The 20,803-nt window shown below is 42.4% G+C and overlaps 1 protein-coding gene across 11 annotated transcripts in view; it reads left to right on the forward strand.

Annotated features, from left to right (window-relative positions):
- MTSS1 (MTSS I-BAR domain containing 1) overlaps nt 1-20,803 on the forward strand; it is a gene marked incomplete at its 3' end in the record, with an annotated part of 128,584 nt that overhangs the window by 10,562 nt on the left and 97,219 nt on the right. For all 11 annotated transcript variants that reach the window (XM_080340161.1, XM_080340158.1, XM_080340165.1 and 8 more), the window contains exons 2-3: nt 7,043-7,104; nt 9,847-9,920. In XM_080340161.1, the coding sequence (XP_080196287.1) occupies nt 7,043-7,104; nt 9,847-9,920 (136 nt within the window). The remainder of the gene's footprint in view (nt 1-7,042; nt 7,105-9,846; nt 9,921-20,803) is intronic.

Consider the following 20,803-nt stretch of genomic DNA (forward strand, 5'->3'; position numbering starts at 1 on the left):
AGGAGACTGAGGGGTGACCTTATAGTATTTATAAATATGTAAAAGGAGAGTGTCATGAGGATGGAGCCAGGCTCTTCTCGGTGACAGCCAGGGGTTGGACAAGGGTTCAAACTGGAACACAAGAGGTTCCACTTAAATTTGAGAAGAAACTTCTTCTCAGTAAGGATAACAGAGCACTGGAACAGGCTGCCCAGCGGGGTTGTGGAGTCTCCTCCTCTGCAGACATTCAAACCCGCCTGGACACCTTCCTGTGTAACCTCATCTGGGTGTTCCTGCTCCGGCAGGGGGATTGGACTGCATGATCTTTCGAGGTCCGTTCCAATCCCTGACATTCTGTGATTCTATGAAATCAGTATTGGGACTTTGTCGTTTTGATTCTGATTTTGAATTTAAGAAATAGAGAGTATATAGAGGGTAGATTTAGATTGGACATAAGGAAGAGTATTTTTTTTTTTACATTAAGGGTGGTGAGGCAGTGAAATGGGTTGCCCAGAGAAGCTGTGGATGCCCCATCGTTGGAAGTGTTCATGTTCTGTTTGGACAGGACTTAGGGCAACCTGATCTAATGGAAGGTGTCCCTGCCCATAGCAGGGAAATTGAAATAGATTATCTTTAAAGGTCCCCTCCAACCCAGTTCTAAATTTGGACTAAGGTAAATTAAACCAAAGAAGTAATGTAATAGCTATTGTGTACACCTCTGCGTCTTCGTAAAGAGTGGAGTCTCTCTTGCCAGTAAAATTTATGTTTCAGTCTGTTGAAAGGCTGAGACTATTCTGTTGAGTGATCGGGAAATAGATACAGCTTAGAAAGCTCCATGAGACAGGCTGTTGAATTGTTTATTTTTCAATCTAGAAAGAGATGAAGCCAACAAGCAGAAAGCTTTGGATGGAGAAGAGCAATTATGAACTCTGTGTACAATGATGTTCGTTCTCTGCACACCTGTGTGTTGCAGGAGCTTTTGTGGCTTAAGGACTAGGCAATCCTATTTATGAGTCATGAACTTGGCTAAATCTGTGGATTGCACAGAGGAACCTATTTAGTGTTTGGTAGTGCTTTGTAACTCTTGCAGTTGTGGCTGCCCAAGTGCCCTTTTCCCCAGTTAACTACTGATTATTTTAGAAAAGAGGAAAAACTTCCAGTGCCAGATGTTAGCAGGGAAGGAAGACTGGTTGTCGACCGTTGCATCTTCCGATGTGTTGAGACATCTGTGACCAGAACCCTTTATTTTTTTCAGGCTGTCATTGTTTTCCTGTCCCCTTCCCCTCCACTTTTTCCTGTTTTTTGCCTGTTCAAGGCCCCTTGGAAAAGTGATTGTCTCTATGGGCAAACATAGTTACTTATCCAGGCTATTTTTGTGTGTAACATCTGTGACTTTGTGTGGTGTCAAGCACAAAAAAGTCTCTTTGCTGCTTGGAGGTAACGTACTAAATGCTACAGAAGTAAGACATTCCTAATAATCCTGGTTCTGATATCTGGTAAAACTATATAAACAACGTTTTGTTTCAGAATATTTAGAGGGGTCGGAGGACACGTGCAGGAGCAAAGTTACAATTTTATTCCAAGGAGAGATGGATGGCGTTTGGATGTGTTATTAGGGCATGAAGCTCGATAACAGTGATGTGTGTGTGGAACTCAGCTTTTTAGCTGGTCATAGCTGAGCGGCTACGCTGAGTTGAAGTCCTGACTCCTGTAGCCTGTGTAGTGTTTTTTTTCCATTTTATTGAAGTCTGAAGATAGTAATTGTTCAGTGCTCTTCTGGACAGCGTACAGCTCTTGCTTTGATAACCAGCGAGATAAAACCAAGGCACTGCCTGGTCTCTTTCTCTCCTACCTTTTTAGCTGGAACAGCCAAAATTAGATTCTGACTTTGCTTTACTGTAGAGCAGCTCTCTGTCTTTTTCCCCTCTGCCCCAAAAATTTATATGGGTTGTTGCTGTGAACAAGATACCAAACTGTTCCTGCTGCCTTTGTACTCTGTGTCCCAGCAAGAGCTGGTAATAGGGCTGAAAAGCCTTTTTGATAAATGAAAACACTTAAAAGAGTGCTGTCGAGGGGTTTTAGAAGATATAATGTGTCTCGTCTGTGGGAGCTGGAGTGTATGGAAATAAATTATTAAAGAAAGTGTCTTTCCTCTTAATGGAAAAAGAAGAATCATAACTTCGTAGCAGAAGAAGTGACAGAACAGTTTTAAACTGTCAAGACTGCTGATACTCAAGTTGTAATCTTAAATAAATACAACAATCTGGGTTCCTATTCTTGCCATTAGATGTAATCAATAACAATTTGAGTAAGTATGATCCTTTGCTGCAAGCCTACCCTTCCTTTACTGAGAAATTGCTTATTTCTTGTCTGAGTCAGAATTGCTGGCCTGAAAGGAAGGGAATAACAAACTTCAGTGAGTTTCGTGTAGAGTTGTGTTAGTGTAGAATGGCTGTGCTTGTTCACAAAAAGAATAAAAAGGTTCTTCATCCATCCAGGGTTTAAATGATGCCTGTTAGTGGTCATTGCCACTTCCCTGCTGTGGTGGGCTGACCTTGGCCAGCTGCTGGGTGCCCACGCAGCCGCTCTCTGACTCCCCTTCAATGAAACAGAGCAGAAAATAAGATTAAAAAACTCATGGGTTGAGACAAAGACAAGGAAATCGCTTACAAGTCACTGTCACGAGCAAACCAGACTCAACTGGAGGAGATGAAATTTATTGCCAATTAAACCAGATTTGAATGGTGAGGGAGATGAACAAAAACTAAAGTGTCTGCCCACATCCATAGGTCTGGATGTGGGACGGGATTTCACTGAAGGAAGACAGGTCCCCGCTCCTTCTCGCCCCAGCTCCAGGCTGGGAGGACACGTCCCCAGGAGCTGCGGCGATGGAGGGAGGATGGCGGCAATGGAGGATGCCAGCTGGCCGGACGCGGGTCTGGGTGTTGGTGTTTGGCACTTGTGGGTGCTCTGCCAACTCAGCCTGGTGCCTTTCAAACACTCATTGTGGTGCCTGTCCCTGAGGGGAAGCTGTTTCATGTCTGTAATTGCGGACTGGCTACATGGTGACAGGCACGAGGCACCATTTTGTTTTTCAGCCCTGAGGTGGAAAGGCGGCTCCCCTGCCTGTGTTTAGCACAGATTAGCTGGAGCTGGGCCCTGGGATCAGGTGACTAATCACTTATAAACTGACTAATTAAGCAATGGGGTAGGGTAATGGCATGTTGTGGCTTACAGGTGACGTGTCCCCATGGGTGGGCAGGCGAGGGCCGGGCCCTCCGAGCAGCTTGGGGGACTTGGCACCATGGAGCGCTGTGCCCTGATGGTGAAACACCCATTTCAGGGAAGACATGTCAAATTTCTTCATCCGATGGTGAAGTAATAATTGGGTACAAAGTTATTTGGGGGCAAAAAGTCCCTAGATTAAACTATTAGCGATTTTCAAGAAAACCATTTAAACACCGTAGCTGATTTCTATTTTAACCCGTGAGGAGCTAAAAAGAGGATTTGTGACCCAGATTCTTGTAGCCGCTCTTCTCTGAGGGGGCTGGAGGAGGAGGAGGCCTGCTGCCTTCAGAGAAAATGTTGGGACCTAATCCTGACATTTAAAGGGGGGAAAATTGATTTCCTTTATCAGCTGGTTGAAATCAGAAATTGCAGACGGCACAGAGGAAGCTCTGGGAGAGACAATATTTGAAAATACTGTGTTACTACTCTTCAAATGTGGCGTCATGTTGCAAAGAACACTTATTGGACAAAGACATCGAATTCCACCTGCTGTTTCTTTGTGTTTAAATTGAGAGACACTTCGAATCAAAGATGAAGTTCTATGGCTCCGTTAGCATCTGGTCTCCACCGCCATTACCATTCCTCTTGACGTCAAGCAAGAACTATTATTGCAGACGTGGAGGTGGGACATTGGGTGACATTGGGGTTGCTGCACTTGAGGTGGCACACAAAGAGGTCTTGGAGAAGGAGCTGCTCCCCAGTATTTACAGCACATATTTGATTCCAGTGTCATTTCCTTGGTTTGTCCCCACAAGCATCGCAAAATGGCTTCCTTGCTTCCAAAGTGCTGGAAGTGGGATAAACCCCTGTTATTAGGGCCTGGGAAGTGGTAGGAATTCCTGCTGTAGGTAGGAATTAAGGGGGGTTTGGTTTCAGCAGGGATGTGATGGTGGAAGTGTTGTTTGGAAAAGCTCAAAGGGACAACAGAATTTGTGTGGGAGACTTGAGTTGTGTGTCACTAAGAGAGAGGTGAGCTTGTGGACATGGCCGCCTCAGCAGGGAAAAACGAAAGATGAGTTGTTGGAACACAGATAAAATAAATTCCTCTTATTTTTCAGCTGAGTTTATGAAAGAGAATTCAGGGTTGCAAGAAGCAGATCAACATACCACAAGCTGAGCAGATAATGCAGGAATACATGCCACTGCTGCAAAACTGCTGAAATGTTGTCTTTTTTTTTTTAACAATTGAAGGAAAACAAACAAAAACCAACTAACAAAAGAAGTGAAAAACCCCCAAACTAAAAAAAACCCAACACAAACCCCAAACAAACGAACAAAAAAAAACCCAAAGATCAACAAAAAACCCCAAAGTAAACCAAACAAATACCACCACCCCAGCTATTGATAAGTGACACTTAAAAAGAAAACAAACAAACAAACATGTTTAAGCTTTTCAAAACAAGATCAGGTGCTCTTGGCCAGTGTAAGAGTGTCCCAGTGAAGAGATTGGATTGATTTCAACCAAACAAATACAGCAAACAGTCTAGGTGAGCTGTTACAGCTTATTTAAGTAAGCTTGGCATGAAGAGAACAACATTTTTAAAGACAAAGAATAAATAGCCATAGAAAAATGCTTGGTGGCTATTCCAGTTTTGCTTACTTTGTGGCCAGCCTGGCAAATTAAAAAAAATAGAAGTGTTTTCTTTTTGAGCTGTGTTTTGATAGGAGTGTCTTAAGATTGCTTGCGAAGCAGCTGAAGGTTGGTGTCGATCGTCCTGTGTGCCATCATGCACGTTGAGCTGGATAATACACCGCCGAGATGGAAACATAATCGGGCTGCTTTGGTATCCTCCGCTTGCCGGCTTGCGTTTTGCTGGAGAATCCGGCGAAGCCTCAGGCCCCGCTGTTCATTGTCAGGGCTTTCAGGGCTCCTGGCATCCACATGCATAATGCATATACGGCACGCAGGCAGACATTGAGAGACGGGCTTCAGAGCAGAGGGATTGCAGTAAGACTAATAGGTTTAAGGAAATGGCTTTTTTTCCCCCCTTTTTCCAAGAATTGGTGGGTTTCTTTCATTTTTTAAATGTCTGACGGTTTTTGCATAGCATAATGCACTTTGTAGTCTAGGTCTTGCCATCCAGATAACTGCTATTTTCTCTTTCCTCTTCTGCATTTCCCTTGTGTGTAGGTATAATGAGGTTTTACAAACACACATTTTACACTTTTTTTTTTCTTTTAGCAAAAAAAACCCACAAGCCTTGCTGAAAAATATACAGAGTACCACTTAATACCCTTGACAGTGCCTTTATGGCAGCAGCTTCTGCATCTGGACGTATCATGGCACTGCCCAAGCCCTGCTGTGCGGTGACTGTGTGGGAGATCTCTGCAAAAACATCTTATTTTTCAAAATATTTAGAGTCCATAAAATTGTGAAGAAGGCCAGAGTTGAAAGGGAGGTTTGGGATTTGCCCTTGGGTTGAACTCCAGGTCTAATCCCACGGATTCCCTCGTGGTGTGTGAATATCTGGGAGCTGCCTTGCCAGGGTGCACTGAGCAGCTGGAACTGGGCTGTCGGCTTTTGGGGAAGGGTCTGTCTTGGCCCTGAACAAGATGTGGCTTCTCGTGGCACTGTGGGCAATGGATTCTGTTTTATTTGCAAAAAGCAGACCTGTTTATTGGGGTGGATTGAGTTTGCTATGAGCAACTGCACTTGCTTGCAACCTTTTCTAGTCAGAGCCAGGGTAATGTTAGCCTTGAGGATCTGCCTTATCTGGGTTTTATTGTGTCGTTACTGTGGTAACAGCAAGTCTTACACCTTTATTAAAGGAAGCAGGCATATTTTATTTTACTCTCTAGACTCCACTCAAAGGGAAGTTTTGAGGTTTCTTTCCACCACAGCTTTTGCTTTTAACAGAAAATGTGCACTTGCTCTGCAGAGAGCAGCTTAACCTTTTTTTGGTCTATAAAGCATGGGGTTTTTTAAACCATAAAAATCAGCACCTTTTTTTTTTTTAACTTTGGTAAATAAAGATCAGGACTCACAAGAATACTTGTCCATATTCTAAACAGAAACCTGGGCTTTTAACAGATTTTTTTCTTTTTTAAATGGGGGAAAAGCTTACAGGAAACCCAAAATCAGGAGGAACTAAACCTTCTGCAGAACTTCTCATATGCCCAGCGCCACGCTGCTTTATTAGCTTCAATTCAGAAATCAGCTCTAAGGTTGTTCAGGAGGGGTTTGGAAGCAGGTCTTGCAGTTACGGGGTTGCTGTTGGGGAAGTTTGTTGTCTTATGGCCACTGTGTCTTTTCTGTGCCCGATTCCTGAGTTACCTTGAAAGGGTATCTGAGGTGGGCTCTTGGTCAACTCAGACATTTATTGTAAAGGCCTTTAAATTAGTTATTTATTTTAAAAGAGGATGGGAACCTGGTAGTGACACAGAAAAGCCATTTGTAGAGAAGAACTGCGATCCTGCCTTTGGTTTTGGGAGCTTCTCCATACGTGATGTTGTAGTATCCTACCACCTCACTTCTAATAGGTTCTGGTTTTGCAGTATCCCTCTGAAGTAAAGCATGTTTGTTGTTGTGGTCTTAATCTGTAAAGCCTCTTCAGGGGACCTGCTGTTTCATCTGGATTCAGAACCAGTTGACATCCCATCTGCTTGGGATTGGTGTCTAAGGGTGTGAGAGACAACTTGTTGGGAAAATATATTTTGGTGTTAATGGATTAGGATTTAGTAAAGCCTTAATTATTGCTTTACTTCTAGTTTCATTTGATCTGGAGTATCAAAACCAGAATCAAGTATTCATGATTGTGTTTTGTTTTTCTTGCAGGGAAGTTACCCGGTGTGGGAAGACTTTATAAATAAAGCTGGGAAACTGCAGTCTCAGCTTCGGTAAGTTTTGCTTTACACAGTCAAGATCCCTTACAGTTCCTTGTATGTACAAACATTAAGATTAAATGCAACTTCTGCCAGGATAATTTGCTAAGCATGCCCTATTATAATTGTGCATATTTCTTAGTCAACACCCATGTATGTAATTTTTCACATATTACTACTGCTGTTTTAATGTATTTAGGAAAATACATAATTTACCACTAGCTGTACATAATAAACATTAAATGAAGTAAATTTCATGGCTTCTGATGGAAAATTGCAAAGATATTTTATTGTTTAGTGAACACACGTTTGGAGTTAGCCCTATGTTGTCCTTTTTATTAGTGTAGAATACAGCAGGTTTATATTAGAAGAGGGCTCAAAATATTGAATAGTCTTTGGTAGTCTTTACAGCACTTTCTTCTGCTTTAAAAATGAAGGGAATTGCTGTGCTGGATCACTTATCAGGGATGATTAAAAATTACATTATTGGGGTATACATCGCAAACGGCATTCTGGATTACTTAATAAGTGCCATATGTATCACACTCAGACCAGTTCTCCCCATCGCCAGAATTCATTCACTTGTAAAATCTCTTTGTGCAGATAGAAATCCAAGCTCCATTTCTTCCTAACTCTCCCCAAACCACAATCTCTGTTGTGCTCTTCAGAGCATCGGTGTTTTTTCTCACAGCAGCAGCAGTGGCAACGTGTTTGGTTATTGTCAGTCTAGTTTGCGGTCCCACGTTGCGTTGTGAACCGTTCCTGAAGAAGCTCGGGTTTAGGCTCATTTGCCCTAAACAGCCGGAATATGCTGTTCCGCTGTGCCTAAAATATCCCACTCGCATGTAGCTTTTCCTTTTCCAGCAGTCGTGTCACATTGAGTGAGTGTGGAGGAAGCAGAGAAAGAAGAGAAATGGAGAACTTTCCTAGCCCTTTGTACTCTTTAAACACAGGCCTTCTGGGAAGGCATGAGGGGTAGTTTTGTTATGCCCAGCCCTGTGGTGTCAATCCCTGTAGTGCTTTTCTAGCTACAGGAACATGCAGGCAGGCAGCTGGGAAGCCTGTGTTGGAGGATTTGCTGTTCATTTCTAGCAAATGTGAGCCTTTTGCCTCTGGTTCGTTTCTGTGTGCTCTGATAAAGGACAGCAGATGTCACCTGAGCTGGAGCCAGGTCTTCCTGGATCTTGTTACGGGAGAAATGGAACTTTGTTATTAGCAATATAATTAATAATTAACAACATAGTACACAAAAACAGCATGACCCACAAGTTTGGAAGATGAAGAACACAAACACTGTTAAGGAAAATCCCAGGAAAGGTTATCTGGTTCCAGGGCTCAATATTGCTAGCTAACTGCCAGGGATTTTTTTGCCCTCCCTTGAATCTCCAGGGCACATGAAGAGTCCTTATGCGCTTGTTCTTCCCAAGCCCGTTTTTGTGGTGTTCAAATCTTTTGTGCTGTCAGAAGGCCACTTACTGTGCTGCCAGTTTTGTCTTGTGTATCTTGAGCATATTTGGAGTGAGATTTGCATAAAATCTGACCTAATTAAGCAGTCCTGTGGTCTTTTTGGCCGAGGATCGGCTTTCCTGCAGGTCTCCTGGGTTTTTCTGAGGTTAGGAAGGAGCTCTTGAAACAAAATGAAATTGATGGTCCTCCTTCAGGACTTCGTTTGGAGAGCCTGAGTGTGACCATCAGGAGAGGAAATCAGAGTTACTCGTAGAAAAGATGTGCAGAAAGAGAACCATGAGGTACCTGTGGAGAGGGCACAGTTGTGCTCTACCTGTAGAGCCCTGGCCTACTTTCACTTAAATTGGGTCAACCAGACTCACACCATCAGAAGTCTGGTACTGACCTAAGGTGTTTAGAACTCTAGGGACTGCTTATGTAGAACAAACGTATTTGCAAAAATGGAACTCGTATTTGCTGTCCGTTTGAATGGACCTGTGGTCTGTAGGTGCTTTCCAAACCTGGAGGGAGATGGAGCGGGTGGGCTTGACACTTTGGATTGTGGAGTCTCAGATTGCTGGGGTTACCTCTCAGGAAGGGACCTGCTTGGAGGAGCACTGGATCAGAACGGGTTTTCATTTGTTTTGATTATTTGGGGAGTTTGGAGGTTGTGTTTTTGTGGGTGTGTTGTTTGTGGTTTGTGTGTTTGTTTGTTTTTCTTCCAAGTGGAGGGGTTTTTTTCTTTGCCTTTTTTTCCATTTGCCCGAGAACTCCTGACCAATCTCATTTGCCCAAAGTTGCTATTTTCTGTTTCAAGGGCTGATCATGCTCCTCAGACGAGAAATTGAGGAAAGTGTTTGGCCAGGATCCTACTTAAAAGGAAGGTCCTGCATGCTTATTCTTAAAATATACGTGTTCCCTGGAAACAGCAGTGGCTGTAATTTGTACACTAATGGGTGCAGTATAATGTATGTTAGATTTGTTTTTCATGTTTGACTGCTTAATATTAGTTCATCAGAGGAAATCAGCTAGAAGGGGGATGGCTGTGCTCTTTTGAAACAGCACCTGTCCTGTGCAATTCACAGCACGGAATTAGCGTGGCTGCCTCCAAGTCCATAGTGCTCACACAAAGCGAGGAAGGGATTAAGAAATGAAGGAGGGAAAAGGCTAAATTCAGATATAAAAGAGGATATTTTTTGTGGCCTCTGCAAGTTCACAGGGGTATTCTTTATAAGCCTAAATGTTTTTGGCAATAATTAAATAGGCAACAATGAGACACTGCTAATGTTTTGTTATCTGTATGCATTTCAGGACTACAGTAGTAGCAGCTGCTGCCTTCTTGGATGCCTTTCAGAAAGTGGCTGACATGGCTACTAATACACGTGGTAAGCAGATGTGTCAATATTGAGTTTAACAGAGTGCTGTGTGGTTTATACCATTTGTCGTAATAAAAAAAAAGCCTAACTTGTTACATTGAGAAGCAGATCTGTGAGACATCTGTTAGATGGACTTGCACTTTGCAGAAGCGGCACGTGAAAAAGGAAGTAATCTTTACTGAAAAAAATGCTAGAAACCTGTAATTTAAATGTGTCCTCAATCATGTGAACACTTCTTAATTACCATTTGAATTATATGTTGATGAATAATATTTTAGAATGCAAGATTTACTGAAATCTGTATTCACTTATGCTTCTGTACCTTAAGTAAATGTAAAAGGCTTGATATTCAGCTAGTATAAATAAGTGTGGGACTGCTGAAGTTAAAGCTGATACCGGCTGATGCTGTGGCCTTTCGGATCCATATATAATGATGATAGTAGCCTGGACTTGTATTTTTGAGGAAAATCTTTGCTTGTCCTTGAAGTCTGCCATGACTGGTCAAAATTAACTTCCCTGGGCTCTGGGCTTCTCTGGGTAACAGTTTAAGCTTGTTGGTGAGTACAGAGGCCAAAGTAGCACAGCTGGCAGTCTTTCCAGGCTGCTGAGTTGGAAGGCAACAAAACAAAAGGCTGCTTCTCTCTGATGCTGGATGCCCAGTGACCAGGACATCGCGTGCAGATGTCCCTGCAGCAGTGGGACATTCCCCATGGTCGCTGTGTCCCTGGGCTCTGTTGCTGAAGAGCAAATCCAAAGTGCATGTGTTACTGCTGAGTGAGCGGCCCTTGGTCACCTCTAACCTTAGGGGTTTCATAACGTTTTTGTTTTAAGTCCTGAAGTATCCTTGGCATTTGATTTGGAGAGTGAGGAAGTAATATTGCTAATGTAAAGAGTGTGCATTTCCATTAACAGTGCGCAAGCTCAGCCAGACTTCAGTTTCCCTCCATTTCTGGCTAAGAGAAGTAGTAGCAGCTGCTGGTGCAAGTATTGAACCATAGAATGACAAGAGGGAACAGTATCTTTTTCCTTTTTAAAACTAATATTTACATTCTGATAAGAAGTTCCTCATTATATGCATACCTTCTGTAAATTATGGGTAATCTATTCATGTAAAATAATAAAACACTCCAGAGAGTGGAATAAACTAAGGATGAGACCCAAGGCAGAACTTACCTTGGATTTCTACTGTGTCTTTCCATAGAGCATGCTCCCTTCTATTTCTTCTTCCTCCACCAAAGGGAAAACAGAGTAAACTCTCCCAAAATCCTTGAGGCTCATCTTCTGGCTGCACTGGCAGGCTTACAGAACTTGTATTCAGATACCAGAACGATTGCAGCTCTCCAAATCTCTGACAAAAATGGCTTGTGCAAGTTTTTGAAGGGTATTTTGCACTTTCTGCTGTATTATTTGGACCATGTCCAACAAGCATCGTGTCTTGTCTCTTATCTCTTCGCACACATCCTTTACAAAAGGAGCTCTGTAAATCCAGGCCTGCCAAATTTGTATAGCTCCTCTGTTCTGTCTTTCTGCCTTCCCTGACTGGAAGGATAGAAGGGAATTTTGTTTTTATTTTTAGAAAGTGATGTTCTGGGCAAAGAATCAAAATTCCAAGCTAGTTGGTGGTTCTCATCTGCCTCCCAACCCAACTTCCACTTATGCTCATTCAGCTATTTACATATAAGTTGCCTGTTGCCTTGGAGCACCTCTGAGGTTGCACATTGGTCGTTTAACAAATACAAATCCTTCTAGCTTGCTGTGGACAGGGGTAGAAGCCTGGCCCCATTACTCCCTATGACTTACTAGGGCACAACTTCAGACAAATCTATTTTGCCTTTAGTATAAAGAACCATATTCAGAAAACAAAATCAAGCAGACTTAGCGTTTTTCTTCTCCAGTGTGGGGATTTTAATGGGCTCCCAGTTCTCCCTTTGAGGAGTTCTCTAACTTGGAGCAGTTCTTTGTTAAATTTTGCCTGTCACTTACCCAGTTTATAAAATCATGTATTTGATTGTGTAATTGACCACCTGGCTGTGCTTCACACTGTTCAGAGGGTTCTCAATTAGCGGTTAATCAAAGTTACCAAAGTTCATGTTCAGCTTCTGGGGATATACAAGGCTTGTGTAGCGCTTCCCATGGCAAAGGCTGGGAGGGTTGGTGTATTTTAAATCCAAAGGCAGGTTGATCATTGCATGAGCCAAATGAGCCTCTTCTGGGATATGTACATGACAATACTGCAGCAGATGCCTGTTTCAGAGGGACAGTGTTTGTTCCATGTAGGATGACTGAAGTGCCATGAATGTGGGTGCTCCATTTGATTTGTAATTGCTTATAATTTTACAGAAAGTGGCCTGTTATTTTTTTAAAACCCACTGATCTCGCTGCTGAAAGAGTTTTATCAGTCAGCAGAATCACTCTCTGGCTACTCTTTAATCTGTTTACATCAGCATTCGCTTTGAAAGAAGAAAAAGTGTTTACATGGATGTTGATGTTCAGACACACGTCAGAGGGGATGATTACCTTTGCGGAGGCCAGGTGTTCAAGTATGACAGCTTATTTTCATCAACTCCAGTCCTTGTTCCAGCTGATATGTTTCTTTACCTCATTTGCCATTACTGCTCTTCCCAAACATTGCCTATTCCCTTTTGGTGCATCTTTCTTTCTATGTCATTTGCTTCCTTCTAATTCTGCAATGGTAGCGATGTTTATTTTCACATTCCCATTTGGAGCTCAAATAGAGGGTATAACTGGAGCTCTGCCTATGGATAAAACCTGTGGTTGGATGAGCTGGAGAACCTGTACTTTGCTGTATTTTCCTCATTCTGTAGCTTCAGAGGTAGGAAAAGCCCTGAATGTGAAGTATCTGGTGCTTTGTGGTGACTCAATACACAGATGAATTTCCTGACCAGCTCATTTCAGCTTTTGCTTCCTTGTTTGTTGTCTCTTCATTTAGATGCTTATCAGCTCAAAGTTTAGTCTCTCTTTTTCCCCGAGTTCGGTTCCCTCAGTTCAACGCTTTTTGATTTCAGCCTCACAAGGAAAATCACATAGTTCTGATGCATCTGTCAGCAAAAGGTTTTATTTCTGTGGGTCCGATCACATGAAAAACATCGTTTGGATGGGGGACTCTGTCAACTTAGGTTGCTAATTCTCTGATAATGCTAGCTATATAGCAATGTGTCCTGTTTTCTGCGGACCCCGGAGATTTTTAAAGCCAAAATTCCTTCAGATGTTTTGACTTTTGAGCTCTGACAAGATTTGCACATGTATCTAGGAGTTTGTATTATTCAGGCTACATCTGTTTGGCACAAAGTCTGGCAGAATTTAATAGTCTGCAGTGGAATGTGGTGTTATTTTTCACTATGATTATTAAAGAGAATACTCACAAAATATTGAATTAAATAGGTACTTCAGGATACCCTTAAGCTTCAGTGAAGCTTCCTTTTTGGGAGGTGTGTGATTGTGAGTTTTTATCTGCATCAATTCTAACTGAGGCATGACAGAGATTTAAGTCTGATCTAATTTTACCTGATATTTTGTGCATTATTTTTTTTTCTCTTATGAAAGCAAGAACTATGCATCCCAAATACAAACATATATCACATATAAAAATATAATAAGTTGAATGATATGAAAAATGAGGTTTGAAAACTGCTTTTCTTTTTGTGTGCTCGTATTCTTCTGTCTCTGCTGCATTTGAATGTCCTTTGTAGGTAAGTGCTAGAATCCAGGGACTTGACAAAGTAGGTGTGAAGCATAACTATCCTCGTTGTGTTATGTGGGAGATTATTGTGAAGACATGCACATTTCTTTTGTATCTACTTAATACACTGTCAGCGGTTTCCATGGAAAAAACCTGCCCCAGTCTTGCCTACCTGCATCTTCACAGGTGTAAATTAAAATTTATGGAGAGATGATCTAAAAGCTTTGATTTAGCATGAAGCTTAAAATTGATCTTCAAAGTGAGATTGTTAATGAGGCAGCTGATATCCACTCTTGTGGGTTTCTTTTTTTTCATTCATTTTGAAGGGTTTTTACATATACATAGGTGTGTTTGATATTAGAAGATTAGTTAAATTACTTCAAGATATGTCTCAGAGTATCGCATGGCTTTCTTTGGCCAGTTGGATTCCATGGATTGTAACGCTCTTTGAAGTTGCCTTGTTTTAACTTGGCAAGCGCTACTAAAGGTATGTGTTCCCTGCCTTTGGTAATTTTGACATTGGTCATGCTGGTTGGTGCTATTTATGTTTTCCATCTCTTTCATTTCACGGATGTCTGGGAGGACTTTAAGGCAGTGCGGAGCTACCGACAAGAGTTTTAGGAAATTCCAGCTGAGGGTGCCTGGTGGGCAGAGAGGGGCTGATGTTGGGGAGGGCAGAGCTGTGGAAGGTCAACCAGCTACAAAGGGATACTGAGCAGACCTGGAAAACTGAGCAGATCTGGAAGCAAACCTCAGCCTGAGCCTGCATGGCACACAGCAGTGACAGGCTGCCAAACCCAGCATAGCCATTTTAATGTTACCCTTTTGAGGAGCAGGATATATCAGCCTGGAAGAAGTGCTGCATTTAAGTGTTTGTACTTTTTTCAGGTCACATGAAACACTATCAGCATGCAAAAATTTAAATATGGTTTAATGCTTTTACTTACAAAATTAAATCTGATTAATATCTACAAGTGTCTGCCTTCGGTAGCTCTTGTGCTGCAGTATTCAATGACTTCATGTTTAATAAAGCTGCTTAAAAGAGTACCTTTGCTGCAGATCTGTGTTCCTGGGCAGACTCTGCATCCGTATTGCTCCAGCCATTGTGTGAGTGTATATGAGTAGTTCTTATTCTGGGTGTTTCGTTGTCACCTTAGCCAGGATATAAATGGTATGTATTGAAGTGGTTTTCCAAGGTGACAAACTGCATGAAGTGTTGCAGTGCTGGAATTAGCATCTCTTATCTCCCAAGTAAGTGTGCTTAGGCGTTCTGAACCCGTATCTCACTCACTGCAAATCAGGCATAGTGTGACCCCAGGGATAAATCCTTGGGGGCCACAGCAAAATGTTATGGACTGTACTGAAAGGTGACATTTTTTCCCCCCATGAAAATAAAACAAAGAAAGAGGGAACCTGGGGAGGGGAAGGAGACACCACAATCTATAGCAGTAGACCAAAAATCTTTGAAGTATTTTGGAAATAAATTCCTATGCTCCTGGCTATGGACCGAGGAGTTGTGATGATGATCTGTGCATAATTTCAGAATGAAAACAAAGCTGGGCACAAGAGGAAAGGGATTCTCATTGTCCAGTTCTTTTGTTTTTCTGACTCGTCTTTAACATCAGATGCTCATACTCAAATAACGAAACCTTTTTTTGAGCTTCCTGTTAGTTAAGATAAGACTTTATAATAAGCACTTATTCCTCCCATGGAGTCTTTGAAGTAAAATAATACAGTCCAGGCTTTTTCTTTGTGGATTTTCAAATATAACATAATCAGGAAGAAAATTATTTAAATGAACCATTCAGTCTTCCATTATACTTTCATGAAGATGATGCAAAACACAGGACCAATTCAAAATCGTTGGCAGACAATTTTGAAGCTGGATGCATATTACACATCTGTTGCATTTTGAGAAGTGGGACTTGGAAATGCTGCTTACAAGCGCTAAAACTACAAAACACACACGTAACAGGCAGCGCCTCATTATTCTCTGTTTCCATATTCCTGTCTTTTTCTACACAAGTAGCAAATGTCAGTCTGTGTCTTCTAACAAGCGTGGCACCCTGAGAACTCTGCTGCTGTTGTGAGCCCGTTTGACTGCAGCAGTCAGTATGGAATGAACATCTTCTATGCCCAAACGCAAGAGAAGTGGTTTGGTTCTTAATGGCTAGTTTTTTATTTTGGGGGGGTTAAAAGGGCTGCTCTGCAGGTAAAACATTACCATTGCCTTTTCTTTGGGTGAGTGTGTCCATTGCAGCATAAAGAAATATTATTTGTTTGATTTAGCCTTTTTCATCGAGGTCAAGATAAAATCTAGTTCGGCATCATTGGCAACACTTGTGCTGCATTGATGCCCCTACCTAATGAGAAATTTCTGGGGCAACAGATGAAAATAACCACTACAGTAATTTATGTAGTCAGCTGTTCCTTGCTACGATGCACAATATGACCCATAAGTAGAGTTTGTATTTGCCGTACAACTAAGTATCTTTTTTTTGAGCCTAAGGTGCTTTGCTAGGAGTCTGAAGTGTTGTTTGGGAAGGGGTAAAGCTGCCAGGTGATTGTGTATGCGAACAGGAAATTTGAATGCAAGACTAACTTCTGTGAAGGAATAAAATAAAAGGATGAGGGGGAAGAAGCAAATAAGCTGCTTTAATACTTCATCCAAGGAGTGGGCAGGTGTGTCGAGGTAGGAGTGGCTGGCCTTTTTTGTTTTCATGGCTCGGTGTAAATCTACTCGCTATCATCTGAATCAGAAGTCTTTGGGAGTGTGGGGAGGGGGAACAGCAGAGTTAATTTTTTGGATGCTCAGTTGTAGTTCTTCCTCTCACCTTCCTTAGGGAGCTGTGTTGCTTTTAGTAGGATAGAATATCAGGTCCTGGTTTTTCTGCAGGCTTAGGATGGATGGATTGATTGTTGTTCGCAACTGCATGTTGACTTTGAATCTCTGTGGGCATCTTCATGCAGAGCATCTACGCTTCAGTAACTAATACTGGTTTTGTAGCTCCAGAGAGTTTTCTCAGTAATAGCAACAGAACCAAACTTTTGATGGCTTAAACAGTTTGGGAAATAATGAGGATAAGTCATAAATGTGTCTGAGAATTTCCTTTGGATAATTTATGAAGTTAGAAGCAAAGATGCAAAAGCATCTTTTTGATAATGGGATGTGGATTTGGAAATGGAGGTTGAGGTTTTGGTTGGTGGTTGGTTTTCCCAGTGTAGCACATGTTCCTGTGGTGGGAGATCCCCTTTCAGGCTAATTCAGTCAGCCTTTTGATGTGATAAATTTCTAGTTGGCACACAGCAACAATTCTATAGTAACCACAACAAGAAAGTTATTGGAGATTTTTTTTTCTTATCTGTCACCAGTTGGATTGCAAAGGTAGCTGAAGATGTGTTTCCATTGCATTCTTTTTAGTATCTTATTTATTTACCAAGAGACAGAAAAGGAGGTAGTGTGTGCTGTGGGAGGAGATTTAAAATATCAGATGAGGCTAAGCTTGGTTTCTGTAAAGTAGGGTAGTGCTTGTTGCCTTGTGGAGCGTGCCCGTGAGGTACTGCAGGGGCAGCGGAGCAGTTGTTGTGCTTCTGCTGCCTCATCCCTTGTGCCTTGCAGCTGTCTTGAAATGCAGGTTGATCAGTTATCCTCTTGTTGGTCACCTCGGAGGTGTCTTTCAAGAGAGAAAGTGTTGGGGAAAGATCAAGGTGGTGCTATCAACTGGCTTTGTATGAACTCAGCACAGCTCTAGGGTGCAGGTGTGGACCTGAGCAGAGTCCGAGCAGTTACCTCATGGAGGTAACACCTCCACCTTGTGGAGGGGGTTGGTCTCTTGTCTCAAGTAGCAAGTGATAGGACAAGAGGAAGTGGCCTCAAGTTGCACCAGGGAAGGTTCGGATTGGATATTAGGAAAAAATTCTTCACGTAAAGGGTTGTCAGGTGTTGGAACAGGCTGCCCAGGGAAGTGGTGGAGTCACCATCCCTGGAGGTGTTTAAAAGGCGTTTAAACGAAGTTCTTAGGGACATGGTTTAGTGCTAGAGTTAGGCTATGGCTGGACTCAATGATCCTGAGTGTCTCTTCCAACTGAAATGATTCTGTGATTCTCAACCTCATTGCATCCCAGTCCATAGGGGCCTTGAACCACTTGTGGCATTTCTTTGTATCAGCAAGGCAGCTTGTGTGGAGGCTGTGGTATAAAAATGTGCACTTTGACTTGGCCTGTCTTCCCCAGCTCCCTAAGTTTGTCCCTACCCTGCCTGGACAGAAGCTATGTTTGTTTGTAATAACATAAGAGGTATACAAAAAGTCAAATTACAAGCTCCAGCAGACTAATTTTGGATGGAGTGTCCAAAACAATGGAGCTCTGTCCAATCATTAACAGAAGCACCAGTGACACTTACATTGTCTAATGTTAATTTGTGAGGTGTTTTTCTCTTCTGCCTTCCAGAAGGATGCCCCTCCACGTGCTTTTGGAGGCATCAGGACAGTAGATTGTATATGTTCACTCTGTGTGTGTCCATGCAAACTAGTGTTCTGCTGCCAGATGATTTACTCAGCGATATGATCCAGCTCGTGTTTGCATACCTGCTGCTGCCAGGGAGGCAGTGCACGTTCATGGTAATAATGAGGTCTTACTTAAAAATAGACCATCTTCCTTCATTTTCTTGTCCTTCTGTTTGCTCGATGATTTGTTGGGTGTTGTCAGCACAAATGTTTGTCCCTGTTGCTGTGCAAGCTGTTCACCCTTTCCCTCCTCCCCTACATGTTAGTTTTCGTCAGTGAGGCAGTTCCCTGCTCTCTTTTCACTGGTTGAGGTAGCAACACTTGTGCACCATTGAGGCTTACAGGCTCTTTTAGAGAGGTAGGGAAGAGTCCCTGCCGATTCTTGAATTTCACTAGAAAATGAGCATCTGCCTAGGACAAGAAGTGCATTGTGCTGTGTCTTCCTCTTCCACTCCCATGCCTGATGAAGTCCAGCCTGTAGAACTACTTCTGAAAAGTTAAAATGATACAATTACCTCGCTGTTTCACTTCAGGGCTCAGAGCCCTCCCCTTGCCTTTGTGCTTTTTACGGTGGTTTTCCCTACAAATTAATCCGTGACCTGCCCTCCATTCCGGTTGCTTTTTTGGACAGCGTGGAGAGGAAAGGAAGATGGGCTGTTTCCAAAGGAGCTCTGGGCTGTGACCTGTCAGTATTTCCTGTGAAATGTTTGGGCTGTGTGTACTTATATTTGTATATGCCTAAATCTTTCTACAGCTCTCCAGTTTTTGCTTTTATTGTTGTTTTCACCTGCCCATCTTGCATGTACAAACGAGTACATTTTCTGAGCTAATGAAGCCATTGAAAAATGCTGCAACGTTTGCAGCAGCCACCCCAACACAGGCTTTGTGGAAACCACTTCAAAACTAATGGCGGTGGCAATTGCGTGCGTGGGAGGGGAGGAGAGCACGTTCATCTGCAGCGCCGTGGTGTCACAGGGTAGAAGAGGTCCGGGTTTGTACAATCAACCCCTGCAATTGTGGTGAAATTCTCCTCTCCTGCAGCATTTATTACTATGTAAAATTGAAATCTGCATGATCTCCTGCTGTGAGCGCCTGTGCCGAGGGACTGGTTTCTATAGTAACTAATATCAAGGAGCTGGCTGGGACTTCGCTTCGGAGCTGTATCTAAGCGGATTTTGAAGTTCAATGCAATCCTGTACGAGTATTTGATGACAAACAAGAAGTTGAGGATTGTGGCTGCCATTGCTACAGTAGTAGCGTGTGCGCTTTGGCATGTGCACTGAGGTCTCAAAATAGGCATTTTGCAAAACGTGGGAGTTGGAGATGAGGTGGGGAGGAGCCTTTTATTCCCCCCCTTTTTTCCCCAAGGGAGAGCTGCTGAATGAAAATACTGAAAAATACACCAATGTATGTTTGTTCTGGAGTCACTTCAGTGCAGCCTGGAGTGAAACACAAACCTAGGAACTGGGTGCTTTTTCTCCCAAGAGCAGCAGCCATTGCTGTTGCCATTATTCTGTTTTGAAGCAGAGCTGGTGTTTGTTCTGCTAACCATGATAAATAGCTCTGTTAATGTGGTTTCATCTGCGGGACCAGCTTCTGCTGTCACTTAGGCCCAGACACGCCTACTAAATGTACTTGTTTTGCGAGGTTAAGCAGGGAAAGGGATGGAGAGGGCTGAAGCTTGGTTTGTAGATTGTAGTTTTCAGGGTGCCAGGCAGCACAGAAAGCCCGGTTTGCACAGATTGCAAGTAGTCCAGAAAGGCATAGAGGGATCAAGTGCATGAAAATGATTTGTCATTTACAGTCACTTTCAAAGTAAAACTTGCATTGTGGTGGAGGTGGGTAAGGAATGCAGAGTAGTGGTTTCTGTCTAGAGAAGTCCCCTAAGTACGGAAATTTGACTTGGACAGTCAGCAATAGTCTTTTGCCCGCCCCTCCAGTCCTTCCACTGAATTGTGTTGAGGCCAGGCTTGCACTGTAAAATAAATGATTGCCATGAGACCTTTTCTATTAAAGTCTGTTCAGAGGGGTCATATATTTGATGCTTACGCATCAAAGTCTATAATAAAAAGTATAACAGTGCCTTTTTTTTAATTGTTTCTGGATTAAGCTGGTTGCATCAAGAGAGGAGAGTAATGACGCATTTAAATAATCCAAGGTAAATTGACGCTGAGATATGACCAGATGAACAATTTGAGAAGCACTATTGGAGACTAGCTTTCGTGAGTATGACAGATTTTGCTGAGAAATCATCGACATACTTGTGTGGAAGTAAAAAGTCTCCCTTTCTTGCAAGCAGGTACTAAGCACAGTGCTTACAATGAAGTCTCAGGCTAAGAATTTGTTATATTTACACAATACAGTGATGCAAGTCTGAGACATTGAGTTGTTATAAATAAATAAAATCCAAAGTACATTTGCGAAATACTTCAAGTGGATATTGTGATGGATTATCCCTGTTTTTAATGTTTGTTCATTTTCTGCTACTCTGCAAAATCACTGGAGTCCAAAAGAGCACATTTCCTTTTAATGCTGTCATGGATGCGTATTCATTTTGAATCTAGGTTATCTAGGAGAATAGCAGCTCAGTGTGAGCGTTAGTAATGTTGGCTCAAAGGTAAAGAGTTCAGATGTAGCTCTTCTGCGCCTACTGTGCAGGCAGGAGCCTTGGTTATGAATATAGTCAA

Source organism: Nesoenas mayeri (assembly GCF_963082525.1).
Source record: "Nesoenas mayeri genome assembly, chromosome: 2".
Taxonomy (NCBI): Eukaryota; Metazoa; Chordata; class Aves; order Columbiformes; family Columbidae; genus Nesoenas; species Nesoenas mayeri.